This window comes from Aquila chrysaetos, chromosome 16 (genome assembly GCF_900496995.4).
Source record: "Aquila chrysaetos chrysaetos chromosome 16, bAquChr1.4, whole genome shotgun sequence".
Lineage (NCBI taxonomy): Eukaryota > Metazoa > Chordata > Aves > Accipitriformes > Accipitridae > Aquila > Aquila chrysaetos.
In genome coordinates, this window is record NC_044019.1 from 19,270,397 (window position 1) to 19,296,194 (window position 25,798).

At 45.8% G+C, this 25,798-nt stretch overlaps 1 protein-coding gene across 15 annotated transcripts in view; it reads left to right on the top strand.

Moving 5' to 3' along the window:
• MICAL2 (microtubule associated monooxygenase, calponin and LIM domain containing 2) overlaps window positions 1–25,798 on the top strand; it is a 137,021-nt gene that overhangs the window by 76,408 nt on the left and 34,815 nt on the right. For 7 of the 15 annotated variants that reach the window (XM_030039316.2, XM_030039315.1, XM_030039313.1 and 4 more), the window contains 6 exons: window positions 286–393; window positions 831–911; window positions 2,332–2,518; window positions 3,566–3,654; window positions 3,994–4,093; window positions 23,761–23,953. In XM_030039316.2, the coding sequence (XP_029895176.1) occupies window positions 286–393; window positions 831–911; window positions 2,332–2,518; window positions 3,566–3,654; window positions 3,994–4,093; window positions 23,761–23,953 (758 nt within the window). Of the gene's footprint in view, window positions 1–285; window positions 394–830; window positions 912–2,331; window positions 2,519–3,565; window positions 3,655–3,993; window positions 4,094–6,992; window positions 8,594–19,134; window positions 19,223–23,760; window positions 23,954–25,798 lie in introns of those variants that run through there. The other 8 variants (XM_041129294.1, XM_041129296.1, XM_041129297.1 and 5 more) reach the window with 5 other exon arrangements.

Below are 25,798 nucleotides of genomic sequence, written 5' to 3' on the forward strand. Positions count from 1 at the left end.
GTGCTGTGGGAGCAGCGTTTGCTCCCAGCCACTATTTCTCCATCATCCGCAGGGAGAAGTGTGTGGGCTGCACGGAAGCCTTCTGTGGCCACCAGCTGGACCATGCTGATCATGCATGAACGTGCTTGTGCTCTGCTAGACATTGCCTTTGCTCTTTCTCCTAGCCTCTCTTTATTGTTGTTTGTGTGTTTTCAGATCATTCTTGTCCTTTTCTCCTTAAGTTCTTTTTCAAGAATAACTAAAGCTCTTCCTTCTGTTCTTCATCTTCTCCCCTTTTCTGGTTAGATGACTGTAGGAAAGGTCTCAAGTGCAGTTGGAGCTGTGGCTGAAGTTCTTGTCAATCTGTATGTGAATGATCACAGACCCAAGCCACAGCTTCCCCCCCTTGAACTGGTAAGACTAAACCCACAAAGAAACAATAACTTGACTGAAAAGAGTGGTGTTTCCAAAATGTCATCCTGACTTAAGACCCTGGTTGTGGAGCGCTTTAAGCATTATGAAAGGTCTTAGTCTAACGCTTACTAAGGAACCAAGTGCATATTGGCAAAATATGCTGATGTGTGGATGTGTTGGAAATGTTGCTCACTATGTCTTCTATTTATATTTTTATTACTTGTCTGTATGAATTAAAACTTCAGGAGGCTTTTATTAAATGTAATTACTGGTACAATTACTAACAGAAGATGATTATTAATCAGGGTGGCTTCTAAAGAAAGTTTTTTACAGTACATGTTTATGCAGTTATTTTTAACACACAAATGCTGAATCACCGTGCCTCATTTTGAAGAGAGCTGTTTTTAAACTCTGACACTGTTCTGTGTTGAATTCAGAAGTGGTCTCTGGAGAGAGCTACAGGTTCTTGCCCCATTCCTCATTCGCCATCTCCTGCCTCCACTGCTCAAAGCTGTCAGGTATTGGGAAGCAAAGTAAGGTGTTGTGCTGTGGTGGTGACACTTATTATTAGCCAGCACTAAACCCAATTGCTTCCACTTCATTGTAACTCTCTGTTCTATTAACATTGTATTTTTAAAAATGCATTTGTATATTTTTCCATTTGCATGGTTGTTCATTTGGAAAGTTTCATGCTCTGAAATGATCCATCACAGCAAAATGGATTACTAATGGCAGATTTGGAATAGGATTCTCAACTCTTAAGCACAAGACAATGTGACAATGACAATTGTGACTTGCACTTAACATTGAGAAATTGTTCCAAGGCCTTCTTTTGCTGGCAAATTAAAGATGAGTTGTGTGGACTGATGTGCTGATGTCTGAATGTGCCTGGACTCTGCCAAGCCTGCGCCTCCTCTGTCCCATGTGTGGGACCTCTCCTGTGGCAGTGGGCATGGTGGAAGGGGAGGGAGATGGTGATGGCTGTGGTAGATACAGGATGCTCCACTGTACCAACCTGTAACTAAGCATAATACAATAACGCAAAGTAACATCCTCATACCTGCCTCTAATAAGAAAAGGGAAGCCCAGCGGCATCTAATCCATTTATAATTTATTCTTCTGTACCTTTTGCATGTATATCCAGAGAGGATGAGATCTGTGGCAATTAAAGAATGTTAATTGCCAGCCCAAATTCAACAAAAACTTTCAAAATACTTTCAAGTTGTTAATATGGATCATATTTTAAAGTCCAATGAGTTAAAAATATTCTGAATGGCTATGGTAGGAATTTAATTGATATTTAAAACAAACCAAGTCCCAGCTTGGGCTGTCGTCTCGGGAGGAACATGGCTGAGAGGGGAAGCCTGTCTGCGGTGATGTGAATGGTAATTCAGACACCAGCATCGAAGACTGTCAGTTCTTCTTCCTGGGCCTTAAGGCACGAGCCTAAGTCTTCCTCTGGAGTGTGTATGAACTGAGTATTCAGGGTGTCTGTTTTCTTAGCTCCAAATGCCCGTCTGTTGTTCGAGGCTGGCGAGGTCTGCCTTGCCCTCTTCTGAGACACCGATGCGCAGAGCCGTGAGACGCGAGTGCCTGAGCCAGCGCGGTGCTGGGTGATGAATGAGCGTTTGGAGCCGATGCTGCCCTTGTGCCCGAGTGAACACGAAATGTCGGTGAACTCCCAGAGGGAAGCTGGATGCAAGTCCAGCTGAAAACTCGCCCCTTAAAGTCCTTGTGATGTCTGATTTATGAATTGCTGCATGAACCTACAGAATTGCAGCAAATGAGTAATAAAAAAGCTGACTGATGCTTATCTTAATTGTATGTGGAGGGTGCTGCATAAAACTTTGAGCAGCTAAAGCAGCTGCCCACTTAACAATTTATATCTGGGTGTAGTGCAACGGTTTTATGTGCATTTCTATTTTTATCTTTTAACAGGGATCTCTGCGAAAAGAATTTCCTCAGTCTATCGGGGGGAGTGACATTTGTTATTTCTGCAAAAAACGGGTATATGTTATGGAGCGGCTGAGCGCAGAAGGCCACTTCTTTCATAGGGAGTGCTTCAAGTGTGAAATATGCTCTACAACACTCCGTTTAGGAATTTATGCCTTTGATGTTGAAGAAGGTAATAGGAGCTATTTAAGTATATTTTAAACTGTCTGAGTATTGATGCTTTAATGGAACTAGGGAAAAAGACCTGGCCAAGTAGCTCGGTCAGGAGGAGGTCTGCCAAGTATGTTGTTTGCGTCCATGCTGATCTTTGAGTCTTGTACTGGCAGTTCTAGTCTTTCAAAAGAATCCAGTTATGACAGACCTGAGCTTTAAATGAAGAAATCCTCAGTGGAAAATAACTTGCGTGACCAAAATGCAGTTTGTCCAATCACAGGTCAAAGCAGGGGGGGGGGAAAGGTGATTTTTCTCCAACAGTACAGAATTATTCTCATCTCTCATTTGTAACTGGCCATTAAATAATGTGATCTGTAAGGATAAGCCATGATAGTGGCAGATTTACATGGATGGGGGGAATATAGGTCATTTCTTTCAAGATGTTATGGCTCAGGAGTTGAAAGCAGTAGTACTGGCCAAGCAGCAGTGTAATTTATTCCAGTCTGCTTCAGAACGGGGGGGATTGAGATCTTGGGCACTCAATCCCACTTACAGCCTGCGGTTTGGAGATGGGGAATTATTTTTTGCCCTTTTTTTTTTTTTTTTTTAAAGTTTAGAAGGAAATTATTAAACTGAATTGAAATTCCCTTGCCACTTCCACATGATTTGAGTAGATCGGAGTATTAACCTGATCTCCTTCTACAAAAGGATTAAAGACTCAAGGCCAAAGGTAGTTCTTTTGCAGTCCAGAGAATCTTCTGCAAAGACTTTTTTGAACTGATTATTTGACTTTTTGCTGCTTGATGTCTTGTGTTGGTTTTTGCTTTTTATTAATCTTAAACCTGTGTGGCAAGTAAATGAACTTGGCTTGTTTAACAGATGTGCAAATCTGTGTACTGTAAAAGAAACCCATTCAGAGTAGTGAGCTATTCAGAGTCAGCTTCCCATTCCTTTTGCTGCCCAACCATTAATTATCCTGATTTCATCTTTTTATAGACACAACTGTGGGTTTTAAGTCCATATACATATAGATAAAATAGCATATCATTTATTTTTTCTTTTGTAGGTAAATTTTACTGTAAACCTCATTTTACGCACTGCAAAATCAGTACTAAACACAGAAAGAGAAGAGCAACGTTACAACCCCAAGGAAAGGTACGTATTGGTTATATTACTAATGCAGGAAATGTTGAGGCAGCTTTATCTGGAGCAGGGTGCAATACTTGTGTATGTATGTGTGTGAAGATGTTTTCTACCTGATGTCCAGAAGTAGTAAAATCAATACTAAAATATAACCTCCCGGTTCTGTTAGTTTGGCATATTTATAGTCTGGTTCTCAATGGAATTTAGCTTTTCCTATACAAAGTAAAGTTGAACTTAAGAGCAATTGGAAGTGAAAATACATATGAAGACTTGAAAACAGTAACGGAAACTGGGCTTTTCCATATTTTAGAAGTATCTTTAACTTTTTTTTTTTTTAATGCTTTATATAAGGAGGCAACAGAAGCATGGAAGAAAGAGGAACCCAAACCCACAGAGACCACCACAGAAAGCACTTTGTCTACTGCTAGCAGTCCAGAGGACAGGTCCCCAGGTATCCTGACTTCCTTCTTTAGGGGCACGCTAAGCTGGCCCCTTCGGGTGACAAGGGATCTGCTTGACATTCCCAGACGCCTGTCTAACTGGATGCATGGTTTTCTGCACGCTACCAATCTTCATTTCAGGGACAATGCATATAACTATACCTACTTGTATGAACTCTTGAGCCTTGGTGTGCCATTCCTCTGTGCTCTTCTAGAGGTACTTGCTCATATGTACCGGGAAGCAGAGCTATCACTTGAAAATGTGCTTGAATGGGTGAAAAAATTCTATAGGGTTTAAATTCTTCTACGTGTCTTGCTCAATTGTGCCTTTCAGATTTTCAAAATTAACAGCCTCGTTATTTTCTTGAGGGTTTTTGTTTGGTTGCTTTTTTACTTTTCATGCCATTTAATGTGTGACTTAAATGAACGGTGGATTCCTTCTGCTATAAACAAGGTGCAATCAAAATTTTCAATATAAAATGTACTGTATGTTAGAGCATGAAGGGCAGTGTCCAGACACATTTCCAGAACACGGAGACAGATGAAGGATGTTTTGTAGATTGTTTTGGTTTGTTTTTTTTTCTTCCCCATTTTATCCTGTAATCAGACCATTGGGAAGGTGGTACATTTTAAAACCATCCTTCCCGCCCCACCCCACCCCCTTTTTTTTTTTTTTCGTTAGACCAAGAAAAAAATGTGTGTTCTTTCAGATATTTGGGGAATATTTATGACAAATGACTGGGTTTTGAAACCTGAATATGGCGCATATCTTTTTTTTTTTTTTTTTCCTTGCTTTCATCTTTGCTCTGGGTTATGAGGTTTATAACTTGCATGAATATGTTTAAAAAAAAAAATCATGTAATTAATTCACATTGCTCCTAGTCATGCCTTTTACATTTCTTATATGTGATAGATACCCTTTGCTGATAGTGGGTATAATCTGTACTACTAATTTATTTAAAGCTTTGAAATAAATTTGAAGAGCAAATCTTAGTGGAGTAAAGGCTTGATTGAAACTGTAAGTCAAAGGAACTGGTAGTGTAATGAGACCTGACTCATTCCTCAAGTTGAGGCTTCCTCATTAGGTGGCTGATTCGAGGAATATCAATTTATGGAGCACTCATCTGTAACTGAAATCACTGCTGTTGTGCCTCTGGGTAGGCACTACTCCTATTGTCTTTTGGAATTTTTTAAAAATACAAGTTTAGAACAAACAACAAAAACCTACAAATGTATTCTAAGGAGATTACTTCTTAGTTGGGTATTTCATTTCGATGTGTAAAGCTGATGGCAGAAAGGTGAAATTCTGTTATTTGGAGCAGCTGTGAAGTAGATTTCTTTCAGATGTCTCTCAACAAGGTCTACCTTAATCAGAAGGTGTCAGGACAGGTTAAATAAGCTATTTAATAGCTTAATAGCAAGGAGACACCAACGTCCCAAATTCTGACTACTTTCAACCTAGTTAGCCAGTGAGGTAGGCATGCTCCCTGCCTCTCAAATACTTAAATGTTTAAATTCAGAAGTTAACCAGGAAATAGGTAAATACATAGACATGGTAATATATATAGCCTAAAATTGAAAGCATCTGTAGCATTTATTTCTAGCCAAAAGAATGTGGCTTAAATAATAGGAAATAATGTCGCATTCAGTTAGTACTAAAGTTGAAGATCATCTTCCAGTGGTCTTAAATGACTGTGCTGCTTATGGGCTAGCAGTTTTTGATTTTTTTTTTTTTTTAACATAATGTGGGAAAAGATGATTTGAATTGTTTTGTTTCTTAGGTATTAAAAGGAAATGTGTCTTCTGTTTAAAATAAATGACAAACTGGATTTTTCTTCTAGATAGTTTGACTTTCTTTAAACTACGAGGATAAAGCTTTTCACATTTTAGAGTGATTATGTATTTTGGGAAAAAATGGTGAGCACATGCACAGAACTTGAAAAAGTGCTTGAAAAAAGTTGTTTAGGTATACGGTAGCATTCGTTAGAAATAAATTGCCATTAATGCTCAAACATGTATTCAGCAAAACTTTGCTAGAATATTGACTGGACACAGCAACAATTATAGTAACGTGGTGGGCATCTGTATGTATGTAAAGAAATGTATCTGTAGCTTTTTTTATGGCCCTTAAAACAATGCTTTGGAACACTGTATACTTTTTAATTATTTGCTAATGATAGTAATTGTTTCATCCAAAAAAGGAAAAAATCTGCAGTGCGTTTTACCATGTTACTCCTGCAACACACCAAACTGCTAAGTTCTACAGTTTTAAAATTTGGGCTTGCCATTAATTTTGATTTCAGTTTGTCAACAGCACAGTCTTTAGGAACACTTTTTCCTGAAATTTTCTCCTGCTGTTTACTACAGGAAATTTTCTCCTTTTCAGCAGAGTGAGAATAATGGTAAACTTGCAGAAAATGGTGATATAGTAAGATACTTGGATATCTTTGATGTCCAATGAATTTAAAGCAAAAGAATCTTACTAGTAGAAAGTTTAAAAATAAGTTAAAAAAATAATTACAAATATAGTATTGGCTTTATATAGATATGTAAAAGGGAATAAAATCCCTACATTCCCACAATAGAATTCAGGAACTTGCATAATGAAAACGTTTTCCTGAGGAATCTTAATTACACTGCATATTCCACTGGGATTTTGCAGGTGATTTTGTTGGGCAGGTTTTTTATTGGTATCAATCTAATGGATACTTTTTTAATCTCTTCATGTTAATATTCTGCTAGTAAGATTCATACCTGTTTGTCCTCGTTTAATGAACAAAGGCAGTTTCATTTTGGCCAATTCTTCTTTGTGCCTACGTAATCTTTCTGATGCTTTCCTATATAACCAAGTTAAGTTCTGTGTTTTTTTTTCCTACTGTCTTCTCTGTCAATCTCCCTCGTTGCTTTTAGTCCAATTCATCATTCCGGTGCTGCACCCGCTCACTGGCTGAAGCCTTTCTGCTCTCAGGTGATTTTTTTTCTGCTTGCCAGTTCCAAAATTGTGTGACTAACACTGTTGTTTGACAGCATTTCATTGCGTGGTTTTTTTAAAACTTTTGGAGCAAACTGTGTGTGTCTGGTATATTAATGAATGTGCGCTTTGGCATGATCATTTAACCTGTTGCTGAGTTCACAGTTCTAGAAAAGGTAACGTCTGCGATCTCTGTAGAGAATGTTTTTCTCTCTGTGTCTGTGCATGAACACTTCCTTGTGCCTTTAAGGTAAGTTAGGCAAGTAAATTGTTTCTTGAAAGAACTAGTTAAAGCCTTACTTCTTTCAAAATATTGAAGGAAAGATTTAAAATAAGGTCAGGACAAGATTAGCCAACTGATTCTCCTGGTTAGCGTGAGCACCTATTTCCATTGAGCTCGAATATGCAATGAGCAAGCAACGTTTGAGCACTGTGGTGCTTCCTGAGCACTTCTTTGCTTCATACTGGAAAAGTATGATATAAAAGGATTCTGTTGAAGAAGTAGCCAAAGCGATGCAAATTCCAGTCTTCCACCCCAAGTAACATAGTAGGCAGGCCTAACAGCAGTACATGTGCATGCTATTTTTAGTCTGTAATATCAAAATGCCAGGTTTATATAACCAGAGTGTTTTGAATTGTTTTGTTAACGAATTAACTAGGCCCCATTTGCCATTCTGATGAATGGATTTGTCTTGCCGCATGAGACATTACCACTACTCTCCATGACAAATTTGTACGTGTATTTTACATAAGTTCCAGTGTGTATAATCACATGTTGATAATCTAGAAGGGGAAATGAATCCAAACAAGAACCAAGGGCTCAGTCTGACAAGCAAGTGCACTAAGGTTTTGGTCGACGTGGTCACGACCTAGCCTTCCCTGCTGAGGATCCCTTTCAAAGGGAAGGGCCTTTGGGAATTGATCTAAGCAGCAATTTTCAGGAGGGGCCAAACACCCTCTGCCACTTGCCCCGTTTCGCACGCCTCAGTGAGGAATGCGGAAAGGCTGCAGGGGCAGAGCCCCACGCTCCTTATCTTGCTGACCTGTATGTTTGCGTGACTAATGCAATATTATTAATTTGTGTGGGTATCCTAAAATGTCTTGATGGCTTTGAAAGTCCCCACACTGTGTCCACGCAGAAACCTCTCTGTATTTTAAGCATCACTTCCTGCACAAATGGTTAGGACGTGACTTGCTGTGTATTTCAGGGCTACGGTGTTTTGTTACAAAGCTCAGCATGCTTTGAGATGAAGGCCGTGACGTGAAGGTCTGCCATTTCAAACCACTTCCCATTGCTGTGTTTTTTACCCTCTGTTGCAGAGTCTTCCTAGCTCTTCCTGGCCAGTGAGGATTCTGTCCTTCTCCTAAATCTTCTGTCTTCATTTTACTTTATAATCTTAACTGAATATTTTTATTAAATAGTTTTTAATGCTGTATTTAAATTTTCACATGGAAATTCTGTATTTTGCACACAGTGAAAATTGTTTTAGCTTTATTTATGATACCTGCTGTAAACAAAAATAAATGTAGTTCTTTTTAAGTCTCCTTGTTTCATCTCTTCCTTTAAAAAATATTTCCTGAGGACAGAGACTTAATAGTGACTTCACGCTCGTTTGCAGATTCCTCTTCTGGTGGATGCTGTTGCGTTATCTTTGTTGTGGCCTGACCCAAAGGCCGGAGAGTTTCACTGTGGTGGTGTAATCGCATGTGTGTCCCTTCTGAAAGGGATATACGTCAGGGTCCTTGAGAAGTTATCCCATCTGCTGCAGATCAGGAGGTGCCTGGTGTTGGGATTTATCCTTCCTGGGAATGCTAAATTGGTGTTGGTGAGCATGGGGGTTGCTTGTATTGCATACACAAATGGCACTTCTCTTCGACTTCTGTTACCTTTCCCTATGTTTTTATTTTACATATTAACAAATGTTGTAAAGGTCATGCTAAGTTAATGTGTTTGGGATTTTATACTGTGTACAGGAAAAGCAGGTAACAACTGTGGGTAAAGCTTTACCTTTGCTATTGGCTCTGGAGTGCTATTTGCAAGCTCCCTCTATCTTCTGGACCACTGGAAGCTATAGCTAATGGTGATCTATTATCTGTCAACAGTGGCCTTGTTTTATTTATTTATTTAGCCTTCTTTTGCTCTGCCATGGCTTTTTTTAATTTTCATTTTTGTTTTTAAAGCTGGTGTTGTGGTTCTTTTTAAACAGCAGGTTTTCCAAAAGAGCTTTCCTAAGTAGTCCTCCCCTTCATCTTCTTTCTTTTGCTTGCTCTGCAATTCTTAAGCTATAATCTCTTCCTTTGTATTTCAAGAAAAAAAACAAATCCCAGAAAGAATAGTCCCAATAATTTAATGGAGAGATTGTGTGACGTATTTTTTTTAAAGTTAATTCAAACTGAGCCTCACTAGGGTTCTTTGAATGCCAGAAATGAATTTTTTGAAAGTGTTGCAAAACACAATGTTGCTAAAGAACAACGAATGTTATTCCCAATGAACTATTCCATCATCCCTGCCAAAGAAAAAGCACCATGCGCAGTAGGAAGTTTGCTGTCCGAGGGGGAGATGATTTACATAATGAAAACATAGGGCAACAAATACCTTTTAAGAGAATACTTGGCACTTCCTTAATTGCAATGGACAAAGCAATTCGGGTAGAACTAAATTTACTCTGCACAATTCACAGTTTCGGAGCAGGCTCATTTCTGCCATCTTTACTTGATCATTTTAGGCAGAGGCAGTGGCATGGAAACATCAGAAAAGGTTTTTGTGTCTGCAGAAGGTGATGATTTGTTTGGCACTGAAGCTTTGAGAGGCATCAGATGTTCATGCTGTTCTCATAAAGTTTCACTTATTCCTGCTAAAATATCAGTACAATAACTTGGAATTGGGGTAATGTTAGAGTCTAGGTTTGTTGTAATTTGTTTCTCATGGTGGCGCAGAAGTCAAATCACTAGCAAATCCTATCACTAGAGGGACATACCTAGTAGTAAACAGTCCATACCCTGGAAGCTTAGTGGACGAGACAGGACACGGTATACAGAAAAGAAGTAAAAAAGACAAAATGAGCAACCTGAGGGGAGCAAGTTCGTGTTAGGTCCCTCACTCTCAGTCAAAATCATTACACGATAAAACTAAATATTCCTTGTTTTGCTCCTAGTAATGCTGCTAAAGGAAGAGAGTAGTGGGTTAAGTTCTGTGCAAATTTAACAAGCCTAATTTGGGACTCCTGTCCTCCTCTGGCCATGTGAGCAGACCTCCCTGTGAGTAGGAGGCCTGAATCCTTCTATTGCTCTTGCGTTGAGCTCTTTCCAAAAGCTCCAGTGCTCACGGTCTCCAGCAAGCACGTGCTGTTATAAATGCACACCAAAGCCGTAATGCTTTGTCCCTTCGCATAGCTGGAATTGGCAGCGGTGCTGGTTTGAAAGGCAAACAGGCTGCTGCTCTGGTCTTGAGCTGCCGCTGAACTGGGTGCCTTCCAAAAATCGTGGTTTCGGAGCAGATGATACTAATGCCTCTTTACATAGTTAATGCTTTCTAAGACTTGGAAGCTACTTGATGTTATAGATGCCATTATAGCACTAGAAGTGCAGAGGTGACGTTTGCTGTGTCTGGCAGGCACAGGAGTTGCTCTTTCTTCATCTTTATACTGGTTCAAATGAGTTCTGAACTTGTCTGTTGTCACTAGGGCAATTTGGATTGGAAATATGTACACAGATATGCTTTTTTTTTTTTTTTTTTTTGAAAAGCCAGGCTAATCTTTCATTCTCAAAGCAAGGCAGCATTACCTGCCTAGATGTCTGTTAATGAAAATCGAACATGTTGGGATTCTGTAAAGGTAACCTTCCTTTATTATAATTATGTTAATGCTTTATAATGAAAAAGATCTTGCTGGTTTTAAACATACTTGATTTGAAAAAATGAGTACAGACAAAACTTCTTAAAATTGCTCGAATTGAAACATCAGCCTTTCATTAACTCTACCAAGAAGAGTAATTTCTGTTCCTCTCGGTTTCTTCTAGATTGCTACAGCTATAAAATGCCAGTGAAAGTTGCTTCTGTATGTATTCCAACCTCAAGCAAGGGCTATGGTCTGTGTTTCCCCACAACTTTATGGCAATTAGTTTCTATAATGGGCTTTAATTCACTGCTGGCTCACTCATTCCTCACATTCCAATCAAAACAATGAGTTCTGAAATGCACTGAATTCTGCATTAATATTCATGTTTTTGAAGGCATGACATGTTTGCAGAAGACTTGATTTTTTTTTTTGCATGAAAGATCATGTCACTGAAGATCAGAAGACATTTTGTATTAATGTTTGATCCAAGTATACATATTAGTCATGTAAATATTTCCCTAAGTCTCTTTCCTTTTCTTCATGAACTGTGTTAACATAAGAAGGGAGGCTTTGATCTCATCTCATCAGGTGGTGGGCTCCAAAATTGTTTGAAATTGATGGAATTTCTGATTTTTTTTTTGTAATGTGAAATTACAAAGAAATTTGCATGTTGCTGTAGTCTTGAATTTGCTCTTCCAGCATTTATTCTGCAGGTATTCATTCACGTCTTTCTTTTAAGGTTTTTGGTGCTTTGAGTCTGTGTGCAAAAAATATTATTTTGACAGACACTGATCACTCTAGGGACTGAACTGTTGTTGCTGCACTCTGAATTCACAATTACTACATGCATTAATATACCAGACTAACACAGATTGCTCGATAAAATATGTATTTACTCTAAAATTACGGAAATAGCGGGTTGTTACAGCAGTTTTTGTTTTAGAAGCAATTTTCCATAAAGATACACATTCAATATATGTAGTAGGTTTTCACTGAGTTGCTTTTTCCTTTATCTGTATTAATATTTGCTTAGTTTGTATTAGAGCATTAATGTGCACCATCCCGGATGCATTCAAAAGTCGTGTGCTTTGGGCTTTGTCTTGCTTTGCCGACTTCAAATTCCCTGGTTATGTTTCATGCCTGAATTCAGAAGTGTCTGTTATCGAGTAAGTAATGGATACTTGGCAAAAGTGTTGTCCTGCTGAAGAACTTGCGTAGAGGCTGGCGTGGGCCCGCAGGGGAGTGGGAGAAGGTGGGCTCCTGGTGTGGGGATGGAAGGAGGGGGCCGTGGAGGAGCCTGTCACTGAGCCGTGGGGGGAGAAGGGGCAGCAGGAAAGCGTTGGTAGGCGCTGGTGGTTGGCAGCCAGGCGGGCGGTCTGGTCCCACTGCCGTAGGGAGCAGTGTCCCACCCCATGGATGGTGGGAGAGCCGGTTGCCTTTTTTCTTTGCCATTTTTAGCCACCATAACATGGAAGTGACTTCTGTAGACGTATGAAGCAAGCATGAGGAAAAAGGAGGAGAAATGTGGCAAGAACTGAAATCTGTGAAATGTCAGACACCGTATCTTTTACAGGAGTCATTTTTCAAGGACGAAAAACTGCCTGGCGGTTTCTCAGGTGTGATGAAAAGTCCAAGTTTGGACAGGACATCAGTTTGGGAATGCTGCTAGGAGCCCTATAGCCTCCAAAGGCAGATCTGTGAAATACCTTAATGGGATGTCTTCAGTTTCAAACTGTAACTCGGGTGATCCTCCCATGCAGCCTTATGTGTTTTGAAGCTCAGGTTACAGGGCACAGCTGAAGCTATAACAGGTTTGAGCTCGAGTTGCACTCCAGTGTGGGCTGGCAAGCAAGTGTATTACAGCAAGACCAAGGTCTGACCGATCTGGAGGTGTCACAGTTTCCCCCATCCCCTCTTGCAGCCCCACGTGGGCTGTGCTTCCCTGGTGAGCCCTTTCTGCTCTGTATCTCATCCCTCAGCTCGCTGGGTTCGTTTCAGCTGTGCTTCCGCAGCGCTGGTAGGAAGATGCCTTCCTTCTGCCCCCGCAGCTTTCTTAAAGCACTGCTATATTATAAGCAGGACTTGTAAATTATTTTTTTGGTTTATTATACAGTAAGAAGTCAGAGAGGCAGTAAAGTGTGCTGGGTGTGCTACAGATCAATTTGTGGTCTGCTGACTGAATTTCTTAACGTCAGTTTTTGATGACAGCCGGTGTTTGCTTTCACCGTCAGAGCTGCCTGCATTTATGAGTCACTCCACTTTAAAATTGTTCACTCCTGTCATTGCCTTAGTCAGCAGCTCCATACAAGGCCAGGCAGAGGTCTGCTCATCCTGTGAATGAGTTACGGGGTGACACAGTTTAATGGCAGGCCAAGAGCCTCAGGATTGCTGGCCAGGAAAGCAGGATGCAAGTTAGGCTGGGATCTTTTTTTTTGGGGGGGGGACAGACACCGTGTTGTATTGGGCCAGTTGCACAGTGGGGAAAGTGAGCCATGTGCCAGCCCTGGGTGCCCGGGCACCCACCTCCTGCTGATAAGAGCAGCACTTGAGATTTCAGTGGTGCTTTTCACCTGAGGACCCGAAATCCCTTTGCCAGCCTGGAATGGCTGGGGCAGCTGTGGGTAAGTACTGCTCCTGCTTCACAGCCGTCAGGGACTCACCCGAACGTGATGTGTCGGAGGTGCTCAAACATCACATCCCAAATGTAGGTTGCAACACCTAATTCCAGTAAGTTTCCTTCTCCGCCCCCCCTCCCTGAACAAGGCCTGCATGCAGATAGATACGCAACATGGGGAAGGTCTGTAAGAAATCAGTCATTTTTTTGTCTGCTTTTCCTGAGCCGCAGAGCAGGTGCTGAGCTGCCTGCCCTCAGGGCAGGGCAGTTGTGGCAGGGTCCCCTTTCACTGCCAGCAGCAGGTATGAACAATTTCTTATCCCTTCCAAGGGCCCAGGTGGGGGGTCTCCACCCGGTCAGCCACCAGACCTTGTGTTTGGTGTGGGGGGACCTCCAAGCCGGGCAGATCAGGGTGCTTTCGGGGGCATTTTCTGGACCAGCCTCCCTGCAGAAACTTTATTTCTGACCACCAGTACGCTGGGTGTGTTGTGGCCCAAAGCAGAAAGGTTGATATAATTTTAAAATTTGTTGTTTCCTGGCTCTGTTGCGTTTCTGTTTTTCATCTGCCTTCAGGGATGTTCTCTGGGTTTGTATTAGTTTAAGTTTTAATACTTTGGTTAGCTCGGCAAGGCTCGCTTCTTTCTGCTTGTGCAGGGCTCCCGTTTGGTCTGACTTGCCTTAGCCAAGAAATACCGGGAGAGCTCTCGCTGTGCCTTGCTTAAAAATGAATTCCCCTCTCATGACTTAAAACCAGCTACAGAGGAGGAGGGAGGATAAACGTGAATGATTCTGGCTGCTTACGGCACGGCAGCATTCACTTGATGGGGAGGCTGCTGCAGCTGGCTTGGTTGGGGATTTTTCAGTGGAGCATCTTTGACCATTTTTGTCCAAGACAGACAGAAGCACGCACACAGCAGCCGCTCCTGAGCAAAGCTGATAAAATGCAGCTGCCCTGAGCCAGCTGGTGTCCGAGGCACTTGGCCCAGCGCTCCCGGTGGGGAGGGGGACGTCGTTTGGCAGAGCTCAGGCTTTGTGCCGGCACGGGCGGCGCGTGCTCTGCCCAAGGTGGGGGGAAACAGCCACCCGGTCCAGCTGCCCCAGCGGGGGCTTGGCTCTGCCCAAATTTGGCTGGTTCCCGAGCCCTTGTCATCACCTTGCCAGGTCACAGCACTGTGATTTGTCTGATGCTGGTTTAGCAGATGACTCAGGAGCAGCAGCAGCCCGTACAGAAAGTCGGGCTGCCTTGTCAAGTAGGACTCGCCAGTATGAATAACATCTGCTTACGTTGGCCCTGGCGTTATCAGTGGGGGCACTCGGATGCTGGAACGATCAACGCCTTATAAATGGTAATCATAGAAAGTGCTGAGAGCAGTGTGCGAAGCCCTGGGTGGGTGGACGCTAAGCCCCTTTGGAAGGGGCTTCTCCTCTGCCGCGTGTGCGGTGGCACGCTGCTCCTGGGCAGGTTTCTGGAAGGGAGCCGTGCCAGGGGCTGTCACAGGACCATGGTGTTTTCATCACCTAAGCAAAACCCGTTGCAGTCGCAATGCCAGGCATGGCATAACATGGAAATAGGTTTCGGTGCTTCTCTGTGAAGCCCTGAATTGGCACGGTGTGCCTGAGACACCAGCTTGTAACTCAGCACCTTTCCCTCATTAAATTGGGCTGGTGTGTTGGCAAAGCCTTTGGGACCAGGAGGAGGGATGTGATGATACATTTATCTGTTTTGAGGTAGCAGAGGGAGCTTGCCTGCTGGTAGACTGCATTTAGCAGTTTGTTAGTCACGGAGGGGCAGTAAACAGCTCTGAGATTTGAGCTTTCAAAAAATCTGAGCTTGAGCTTTTTGGCAGAGCGGTCTAGTAGAGCTGGCACGGTGGTGCCGAGACCGTGAGAGAGCATCAGTCCCGGATTTGGGTTTGCACAGCTCCGTGCCCTGTGCAAACCCTCCCCGGTCCCTGCAGGGGCTGGCAGTGACGCCCTGCGACACAGGGAGGGGTTTGCTCTCTTCCAGCATGAGGCCGACGGCCCGTGCAGCTCTGCTGCTCCTGTTTAGCTGGAGCAAAACCGGCACGGGTGCCTGGTAGCCGTGGGGAGACCTGCCCCGTATTTCCATGGGTACAAACTGCCTTAAAATCACTCCAGGAGAAAATGACTAACAAAACTAATTGCAAGCTTTCAGGGCTTTAAGAATATTCATGTAGCTCATGTCTGTAATATGCAGCGTGTTACAGACAAGAAAGACCTCCCCACTGCTATGCTGGGCTGTCAGCTTTGCCCTTGTACCTGAGGGAGGGAGGCGAACCAAGGTATTCACAAAAACACTCGAGATCCCTGATCCCGCATGCTGAGAGATTTCCCTATCCTTGTTTCTGGGCTTTGGGATGACTTGAGGGGCTGTCCCGGCTGCGGAGCTGGGTCGTGGCTCTGCACGCACGGTCTCGCTGCCATATGCCCCCTCCTTGGCCGCTCCTGCTGGGCACAGAGCCTTTGCAGGAGAGTGGTGCTGCCTGAAGGCCCATTAGATGCTGACATGCATCCAGACCGCTGAGGATGCTGGTATAAAAAGTTACTTAGAAAGGCAAAAATGCTTTTTAGGTTATGGTGGATCATCACCGGGTGTTACTCTGTAAGCGTGCGAACTTTACAAGCCTGTCATTGAGAAAATCACCGTTGCAATGATCTTTCCGTGAGCAGAAGAACCATACTGAATTTGCATGCTTTTTGCTAGTATGAAGCTGCCTTGAGCCTGTGCGCTTTCTTCAGGGCTCAGCCAGGGAGAGTGTCTCCAGAGAGATGAAGGGAAAGGTCTCTTAAAAACTTCTGCGGTAGGGCTGCTGCTGGACTTGTATATACGTGGACCTCCAAATACCATCATTATATTCCTAATTAGAGGCTGCTACTTTGCCGAGCCATCAACAAACTACAGTTTGTTTCTCAGATTTGATAACCAGCTCAAAACAGGCCCCTGCCAAGTTACCAGCCCTGCCCGGCTCCTGCTTGGCGGCCGTGCTGAGATGGGAGCATCTTCGTGTAGCCCGTCCTCCCCTAAAGCGTGATGAAGGATTTGGAAGGGCTGGGGCTCTGGGTGCGGGCTGGCAGTCCCGCACGTGACCTTGCTGTGTCATTCCAAAGGTTTGGGTTGCTTTGTTGCCTTCTCTGCTCCTTGGTACAAACTTCCCTGAGTGGTCCAGTCTGCTCAGCCACGGTCTCTGCTAGGTCTGATGTGTGAATTCCTGCAAGTCCACCAAGAAGCCATGAACTGGCTGAAGATGGTCTTGCTGTCCAAATGTTCTCTCTATTTTACCTTTAGTGAGTAAATGACTGTGGTGTTTGGATTATTGGTGCTGTGGGGAAAACCTGAGGATTTGTGCTCTGTGACCATATCTGTTCAGCTGCAATAAGGCCCACCTCCAAGTTTTATAAACCTTCCTAGCGTTGCAGAGATCTTGTAACATCTTTGTCTCTCACTGGCTGCACCTCTGACTCATTCGCGACTTGGCGCAAAAATTGTTGTCTCAAATGCAAGGGTGAGCTGGCACAATACTGAATTGAGAAAACTTGGCATGACACTTAATGGAGAATAAAAGTGTGTTTTACTGGAAAGAGGTTTGCATCTGTGTGTGGGGTCTGCAGGGGCTGTTTGGCCAAGCCCATACATTGGAGTGAGTTTTGAACAGCCCTGACCTCCGGGTGAGCGCTGACCCGGATGCGAGCCCTGTGGATGAAGCTTTAGGAATACTTCTCGGTTACCACACGGTTTAGCTAAATCCTTGCCTTGTAAGGAAAACAGCCGTTTCTCTCCCTGTGCGAGGAGGATGAGGTGGGTTTTGAAATACAGATAAAGGAGAAATTGTTTATCCAAATTTTTCATCGCATTTGAGTGGGCAGGCCAGATGAATACAGGATTGTTCTGTTGAAATCGCTGGCTGTTTTGCTGCTGTTTAAATAACGGAAGGCAGCTAAGCTCCACTGCTTGCATTAAAAAAAAAAACCAAACCAAAAAACCCCTAAAGCCGTGCTATTTGCTCTCAGTGCAAGTCAGCCAAGGACCCTGATCAGGAGACCTCTGACTAAGGAGGGACACTTGCACCGAAGAGATGGGCAGTAGAGCTTGCGTGTGGAAATGCTGCTGCCAGTCTGGTGCTAAAGCGAATAAGCTCACTGCAGGCTTTGGCTGGGCAGGCGGCGCGTTCTCCAAAGGCCGGTTGCCCGTGCCACGCCATGGCGCAGCGTGCCCTTCGTCGGTGTGTTCGGTGCCCTCGGGCTAGCGAGGGTGGGAACGGCCTCACCTCCTCCTGCCCGCGCTGCGCCCGGCGGCGAAGCGCAGCCACTGCCCGGCGCGCTTCCACCCGGCCTGGCTCCGCTCTCCGTTTGGGACCTGTGGTTTTGTCACGCGGATTAGGAAGAGGAAGCGTGAGGCTGGTTTTGCGGTACCGCAGAGCTGTTCTCGTTGCTTTGACGGGCAGAGCCCCTCCAAGCCTTCGCCCCAGGCCAGGTCCGCCTGCTGTGGAAGGTGTCCCTGGCCCCAGAAGCTGCCCGGCGCAATACCAGAGCCAGCCTGGAGCTGGGTGAGGGCTGTCGAGGTCTGGAGCTGGAAGAGGAGGGAAGGGAGCGCCCGGGAGCCTGCTGGCTCGCAGGTGGTAGTAGGGACGTCGAAGGGCCGCGGGGGAAAGGCAACCAGGAGTAGGGGATCCGTTAGGCAAGGCACAGGGCGCTTGGCAGGAGAGGAGACAGGAGAATCGGGAGATTCATGGAAATGACAGCGGAGTAAGGAGGAGGTTAACAACAACTTAAGGAATGGAAAACTTAAATTCTCTTAATCCCACCAGACCTTCAGACAGCACGTTACGGTTGTGTAAGCGTAGCCCATAAAACAGACAGCATAAACACCGGGTTGCACGGGCTGCGGAGGACCTGCTGCTCCTTGCTCAGCAGAGCTGGGAGGGCTGCCCCGCCGGCTCGCCTCCCCTCGCCCCTGCGCGGGAAAGCACCACAGCACATGGAGGATTTGGAAATTAGCACGTTAGCTCCCTGGCTCGCTCATACTGGCTAGCTTAGGAAATTTCAGCACCTAAAAAACGCAAGTCAGTTGTTGTTAGGACGTTTCCACTTTGACTGGCCAGCAGCGTGCTGCGAGATATTTGTGGCGTGTGCTGCCTGTCCCTGCAGCCGTACCCGCGTGACAGATCTGGCCAGCTGACTGTGGCCTAAGATTAACGCCTTCCCATGTGCGGCTTGTCCATGCCCCTCTGGGTAAATTATTTGAACGTTTTGGCGAAGGATTATTAGGGACTCCAGTCCAAACTCTGCTACGGGGCAGGCGTACTCACTGCTGGATGTCTTTAGCATGCTGAGACATAGATAGGAGGAAATCTGAAGTGAGCGTGATGGAAATGAAGTAAGATCTTACGCAAATGCTATTTTGAGTGACTGTTTCCTGAGGAGTGGGTTCTCCTCCGATAACGCCCGGTGCTGCCCCGCGGAGGTCAGTGGCACGGCACCAGTTCGCGTCGGCAGGCAGCGGCGCCGTGCCCTTTTCTGTCCCGCAGACCGGACGTCTCTCTAGATATTACATTGTATGAGTTTATCTTAGAAAGTTCAATTCCTCTGACTCAGTCTCTTCGCTTCTAGTAGAAAATCTCCTGTGCTGGGGAGGAAACCTGATGCGGAGCGAGAGTGCCGGCTGGCCACGGAGGTGCCTGCGGTGTCACAGGCTGCCTGGGTAATTCCAGATGAGTGGCTTGGTCCATCCGTGTGCCCCTTCCCCTTTTGGCAATAATGATAAGGCCATTTTGTGTCTTCTGGTGAAGAAGTGGGATAACATGGTAAGTACAGCCAGGCACAGATGTATGAAAGGACTCAAGCACTAGCAAAATTGGATATCTCAGAGCTTATGTGGGAATTGCCACCTTGGATTTAGGACCTGAATGTCCATCTCGATCCTTCTGCAAAAGCTTGAGTTTCCCCAGAAAGCAGGGGTGGCAGGGGGGGCTGCTGCATGTGCCCAGAAGTGCCAAAGAACTCGGGCTTATCCCCTGCCTGAGCACAGCTCAGCCTCCGGCGAGGCTCTGTCTGCCTCCTCTGTGAGGACCAGTTTATCAGCCAGCTCGGTGCATGACCAGTTAATTGTAATGGTCACTAGAGGTGCCAGTCTGAGGTGCTTAACTCTCAACCTGCAGTGTGATGGGAATGAGGGCACTGAGGTTTAGAGCCTGGTTTCCACCCTGGAGTCAGATTTCCAAAAAATCAGTGTCCTCCCACTCAGCCTGGCTGTGCTGATGTCTCACTGAGGACCTGACTGCCCATGCTGCAAGGATGAGTGGCTGTCCAGGATTCAGGGAGAGCTGCGAGGCTTCCAGCTGGAATGGAGAGGTACGAGCGCTGCTTCTTATTTTGCCTAGCATCTGTTCAGGGGCATAAATGTATGCCTCACCTTTGTGTAAGTACTCAGCCTTTGGGCTGATTCAGGAAAAATTAGTTCAAACAGCCCTTCTTACCTTTTTGTGCAAGATAAGAGCTTTAAAGAAGTCCCGGCTTTCGTTTTAAAGTCCTTGTTTATATCAAATCATATTTTTCCTTTTTGATACTCCTTTAAAATTAACGGCAGCGATGGCTGGCCGTGTAGTCGCGGCTGATGGCTGATTGGATTTGTTTGTGTTGCTGTGGAGAGGCAGATAATAATTGCCAGGCAGACCCCAGGCCTGTGGAGCCTCTAGGCTTTTGTTTGAATTGACCATGCTCTTTCTCCGCGGTGTTTACATGAATCCAGCAGCAGCTTGTCCCTGCTCTCTGTACTGGGTCCGTACCCCTCTTGTTCTCAGGGATTGAAATCTCTCTCTTGCGGGAGCCCGAAGTGCTCCGCCGGGCTGTGTTTCTCCATGCAGTGCCTGCCTGCGGCATTGGGGGATCGGTCTGGTGCTGCAGGAAGGGTTGTGTTTTAGGAGAGACCAGTCAAATTGTGTAACATCATCAGAGCCTACAAAAAAACCCTGACACTTGGGCGTCTGGAACATCTCTGCCTTTTGTTTGAGCCTGTTACCCAAGGTGCAGCCCTGCAATGAGAAACAGTGGTACTAACTTTAATCTTTTCGAATGTCCTGCAGAACATGTAACCCAGTGTTTGAGTTAATTGCACTCGTGGATGTCCCACGCAGTGAAACACCAAGGCGGTCCAGTTTCTGCTTTTATGGAGTTGAGTGCAACGTATTCAACTTTATATGTCACAATAAATATTGATTAAATGTGGTAGTAAGGAGTGGGTTTGCTTTCTAATCCTAGACTGGTTTGAGTTGGAAGGGACCTTTTAAAGGTGTAGTCCACCCACCCTGCCATGGGCGGGGACATCTTTCACTAGATCGAGGTGGATGCTAATGCATGATGCTGATCTTAAACCTGACTAGTGTTGCTGTGATTGCAAACTTATCTTGCTCAGAAAGGACTCAGCTGTGTAACAGATTCCTGAGAGGGTCAGCCTCTAGGTGCAGAATTAAAGAATGGAAGCTACCACGATACCACCCCTCCCCCCCCCCCCCCCCAAAAAACAACAACAACAAAAAAAAACAGAAAAGAAAAAAACCAACCACAGAAATGTAACTCTTCAGAGAGAGGTGACAGTGCCATCCGTCACTGTCATTCAGTGGCCTGGATGACATCCTGAGGTCCTTCACCAGGTCTGACTATTATGTCTATAAAGGTTGAAAACTGGATGTGTAACAGGCTCTTGCAGAGGGACTTGTTGACTGGAAATCCGTTCACATCCAGGAACCACGCTGGGAATCATTTTAGGTAGTCTGTCTGTCTGTGGGTTTCGATGCTCTCCAGCTGTGTGTCTGTTAGTCATAAACATGTTTTGTCCTCTTTTCTGTTAGCGTGGCAGGGAAAGCATTAATGCGCGGGATGGGAAGGGAATACGTACTGAGCGTGCAAGCAAACAACAAAACTGACTTTCTTTAACAGCCACTTGCAGCAACCTTGGGCAGTGCTTATTGCCAGCATGGGCACAAAGTTTATAGACATTGCTGGCAAACTTTTGCTTGTTTTGCTTGCTCTGATTTTCATATAAAATGCAGCATCTTTTAAGGATAAAGTTGAGTTGAAGGACTTGGGTTTTACAAATTGGCTCACATTACTGCTTTCTCCTTCGCTTCTGGGGAGTAGAAATGGCACGTCATGGTCCAGCCAGCTCTGGGGGAGAGGGGGCTGTTCCCAGGAGGGTTTCGTGCCCCGGTGCGAGGAAGGGCAGCCGTGCCCTGCTGCGGGCAGCTGTGCCCTGCTGACCCGTGGACTCCCACGCTGCCACCCGAATGCTGCCGGGCTTGCTGTGCACTGCCCGCGAGCGGCTTTGGGGTGAGTGGCCTGGCTGGGCCAAAGTAGAAGTCAGACATAAAAATCGGAGAGGGATGAATTTCCTTCATCTCCCAAAGGAAATGAAATCTCTGCGGTCAAGAAACACATGACTGCTGTTGTGTTAGTGAGCTGGATGTAGAGCCTGAGCACATGTTTTCACATGGGAGCATCTTGCTCTGGAGAAGCAGCGAGCCACTCCTCTGTCCTCCTTGGCTTCTTGTACATAGCAGAATTTAAAAAAAAAAACAAAAAAAAAAAACACACAAAACTCTTGTGAGCAGTGAAGTCTTGAGGAGTTTTCAAGCCAAGAAAATACATTGACTTTTATGAAGGGTGAAAAACCAGAACTCACCACAGCCTTTTGAAACGTGCAATGCTCTGTGCCACTTGGGAGAAGCGTAATCAGTAAAACTACTAAAAAAATATGACTGCGAAGCCATCTTACTCTGTCAGCGCATGTAAGAGAGCTTCACCTGGCCAGCAGAAGAGTTGTACCTGTAGAGCAGTCATCCGTGCCACCAGCAGCTGGGCTTTCCTCAGTGGTGCCTATTTTCGTAGAAGGGGGGTGAGCACAAACAAGAACTGGGAGAGGTGCAGAAGCTCAGAAACACCAGTTTTCTTTTTCTGGGGGAGTCTGGGAGCTACCCGAATCATGCAAAATGAAGGCGTAGCTCTGCTGTCACAGCTTGTTTTGAGGACCTTGTTTCACGGCTCCGCAGAGAGGGTAACGGGGATGGGACAGCGATGGACGGACCAGGCGATTAGACGGGGTTAGGGCTCGGCACGGCGCGGGTCATGCACCTGCAATACCTGCTGTGTCTGCTGCCGGGAGCAGCGGTGCCCGGCAGCCGCTGCCCCTCGGGTGCGAGCGAACAGCCGTATGTGCTGGCCCAGGGACAGACGCAGGGACTGCAGGTGGGGAATTGCTGCTCCGGAGGGTCCCGTGGGCCAGCGTTTGGGCTCTGTGGTGTATATAGTCCTCCTGATGCGTCTGGGGTTTGCTTGTAGCACTCTTGCTCCTGGCGGGTTTTTTTTCTGTGTTCAACCCGTGCAAGCGCTTGGCATTTGAGTTAAAAACCCTTGCAAGGTGGAAAACAGGGGTGAGTGTGCTCCTGCAATAAATGGAGGAGCTGCGAGTTAAAGAAGAGTTTAATTGATGTTTACTAGATGGTTTGCTCTAATAGATGAGAAAATAAGCCATGTCCCAGGTCTGATTTTTTCCACTTATACAGGTGTAAATTAGAAGCAACAGTGTTGAATTAAATGTGGCAAAAGCACCACACATGGTAGGGAAACCGAGCAAAACCACTCTCCCGGAGCTTGTAATTTGTCCCTTCTGCACTGAGCCCCAGGGGAACTTGCACAGCTGATACGTTTGTAGTTGCTTGTGCAGGAGGTTGTGGATAGACGAGGTTGCTCAGAAATTACGGATTTCACAGGGAGAGATGATCTCCTGTCTTTGGCTCCGTCTACATCACCTGGGGTGAGCGAGGGAAACATGGCTTTGTTCTTTATTCCTCCTGCCTGCATGCGAAGTTCAGGGATGGTGCTGTTTAACTGCTGTGATGCTCTTTCTTCTCCCAAATCAGTGTCTGCATTTGCTGTACACACTCAAAAATAACCTGAAGAGCCTGTGTTTATTTTGCTTACTCCTGCTGTCCTAAATTGACCTAAACTTGCAATAGAAGGCTGAAGTTTTAGCCACCCGAGCAAGGTTGGTCCGTCTGCCTCCTGCCACATGCACACGTACATCGGGGGCCTGAAAAGAGACCGTAAAACCCTACTTGTGCGGCTGGCACATGTCTTACTGCTGCCACCAGGTCCTCAGGCTGACGGCCGTCCCGCTGAGCAGGTCCCCCCCACCGCGGGCTCCCTCCTGCCCTAACCCCTGCTCTCGCCTTTGTGCTTTCCCAGACCGCTGCCTGCCTGCGGCCGACGAGCCCGCCTTCCCGAAGAAGGCGAAGAGCATGTCTGAGTGCCGCGACTTGGAGAGCTGGTTCTCGCCCCCTTCTCCCGAGTGGGCCACCGTGAGGGTCATCCCCGAGGAGGAGATGACCGAGCACAACCTTCTCGCTATCCGAGTCATGGTCACCAGCGATGCAAGCAGGTACTTTAAAATACAAGTAAGCCTATAAAAAAACCCCATAAGAGCAGCTTGGTTTTCTCTGGAACACTAAGGAAAAATATAACAAAATATAGTACTGAATGTACGTACAACCGGCGAAAGAAAAAGACGAACTGCTTAGAATAACAATTGTTCTTTACCGCAGCCATAAATCCCCCAGACACATGACTCACTTTGCAGGAAATCTTCAAACATCCCACACAGGGGCCTGAATCAGAGAAAAACATTGCCCTGATCACCTCTGTGTGTACCAAAAAATGTCGGTTTGGGGATTAGGGCAGTGGGTGTGTTGTGGCAAAAGGTGCATCCTGTGACGTGGCCGCCTCCCACCTTGGGCATCATCCTGCAGCTCTGCACCCTGGGTCTCTGCCAGGGCATTTGAGGGCCTGCCTACCCCTAAGAAATCTGAAATTTGATGGTCCTTGGGGAGCTGTCAGAGGAAGCCTGATTTCTGTGTACAAGTTAGAATGTATTGGTTTTCTGGGCTGGATTTTGTGGGAGTTCATTCCATCTAAAGATTAGATTGGTATCTCCTGAGTAAAGTAGTTTTCCTTAGTGAGAATTAAAAAAGAAGAGGGGGAGGAAAAAAAGGAGGAAAAAAAAAAAAAAGGCAAACCCAAAGCCAGCTCTTGCAAACAAAGAGCTATTGCTCTGTAAGGAAGCTCATTCAAGTTCTTGATGTCCTTTAAACACCTCTTCGTGGTGCTGTGTGTAGCTTGTGGAGAGCAATGCTTTTAGAAATGCAACTTTCTGCTATTCCCTGCGGTGGTTTTAAATGGCGTTTGTGCTCTGCTGCATAGGGCTGGGTGCCCTTCTGGGGAAGGATGAACCTCTCTGGGGTTCCTTTCCCACAGGGGACGGAGACCTCGGGGAAGGGTTTCCCACCTGTTTGACAGACCCCGCTGCGGAGCATCTGCTTGTATCCCTTGCTAATACCCTCCAGCTCGCGGCGCGCGAGCAGCGATGGCGGTCGGCTAATCCCTCTGATCTGAGGGATCAGGTCCCTTCCCTGCGGCAGCCCTCACGGCTGGACGGCGAGGGCCCTGGTTCCCCGCCAGCGGGACGCGGCACGAAGGGTGACGCCGCGTCTGTCACCGGCGCGGCCGGTGCCAGCAGCTCCGAGGTCAGCCTCCCGCTGCTGCGGCGGCTCGGGCGCCCTTCGTCCCACACCGCTCCGGCTGGCCAGCTCCTGCCTAAAAAGGGGGGGACGAGAGAAATAGCAAGTGACAAATGGCACCGCTGAGGCTGGCTGCGGGACGCTCGGTGGGACGGGGAAAACGCTCAGCTCGGTGACGCAGCTTTGCTAAAGTTCAGGCTTTAGGTACTTGTGAATAATGACTACCTATCAAGCAGAGATCAGAGGAGAAGCTTCGTACTATAGCACTTACATCCTTGCCAGCCAAGGAAAATAAACGTTTTGCTCTTTAAAACAGAAATATATCCATCAATCTTAATGGCAGGTCTTTTTCTTTTGTGTGGCGCTCTGCCCAATCTCAGTATCTCCCCATCCACACAGCATCTCAGCCTTCAAAGACTTCATATATTTATATTTTTTTTACATTTATCTGTATGCTCGACACAGCTTGAAAGACACCTAAAAAGTGTGTGTTAGTGGTGAAATTTAAGGCCACTCTGATTCAGCCTACCGAGAGAGCAATGCACCTGGAGCTGTGCTCCCGTCCTCGCTGCCTTGCTGGCCCCGGCCTCCCAGCACTGCTGGTTTGATGTGGGTGAAGCAGTGGTGCAGGACCGGTGGGCACTACCCATGTGGCATTTACCCTGGCTTTATGCTGTCTGCAGCCTTTCCCTTTGCCCTTCTTTCTCCTG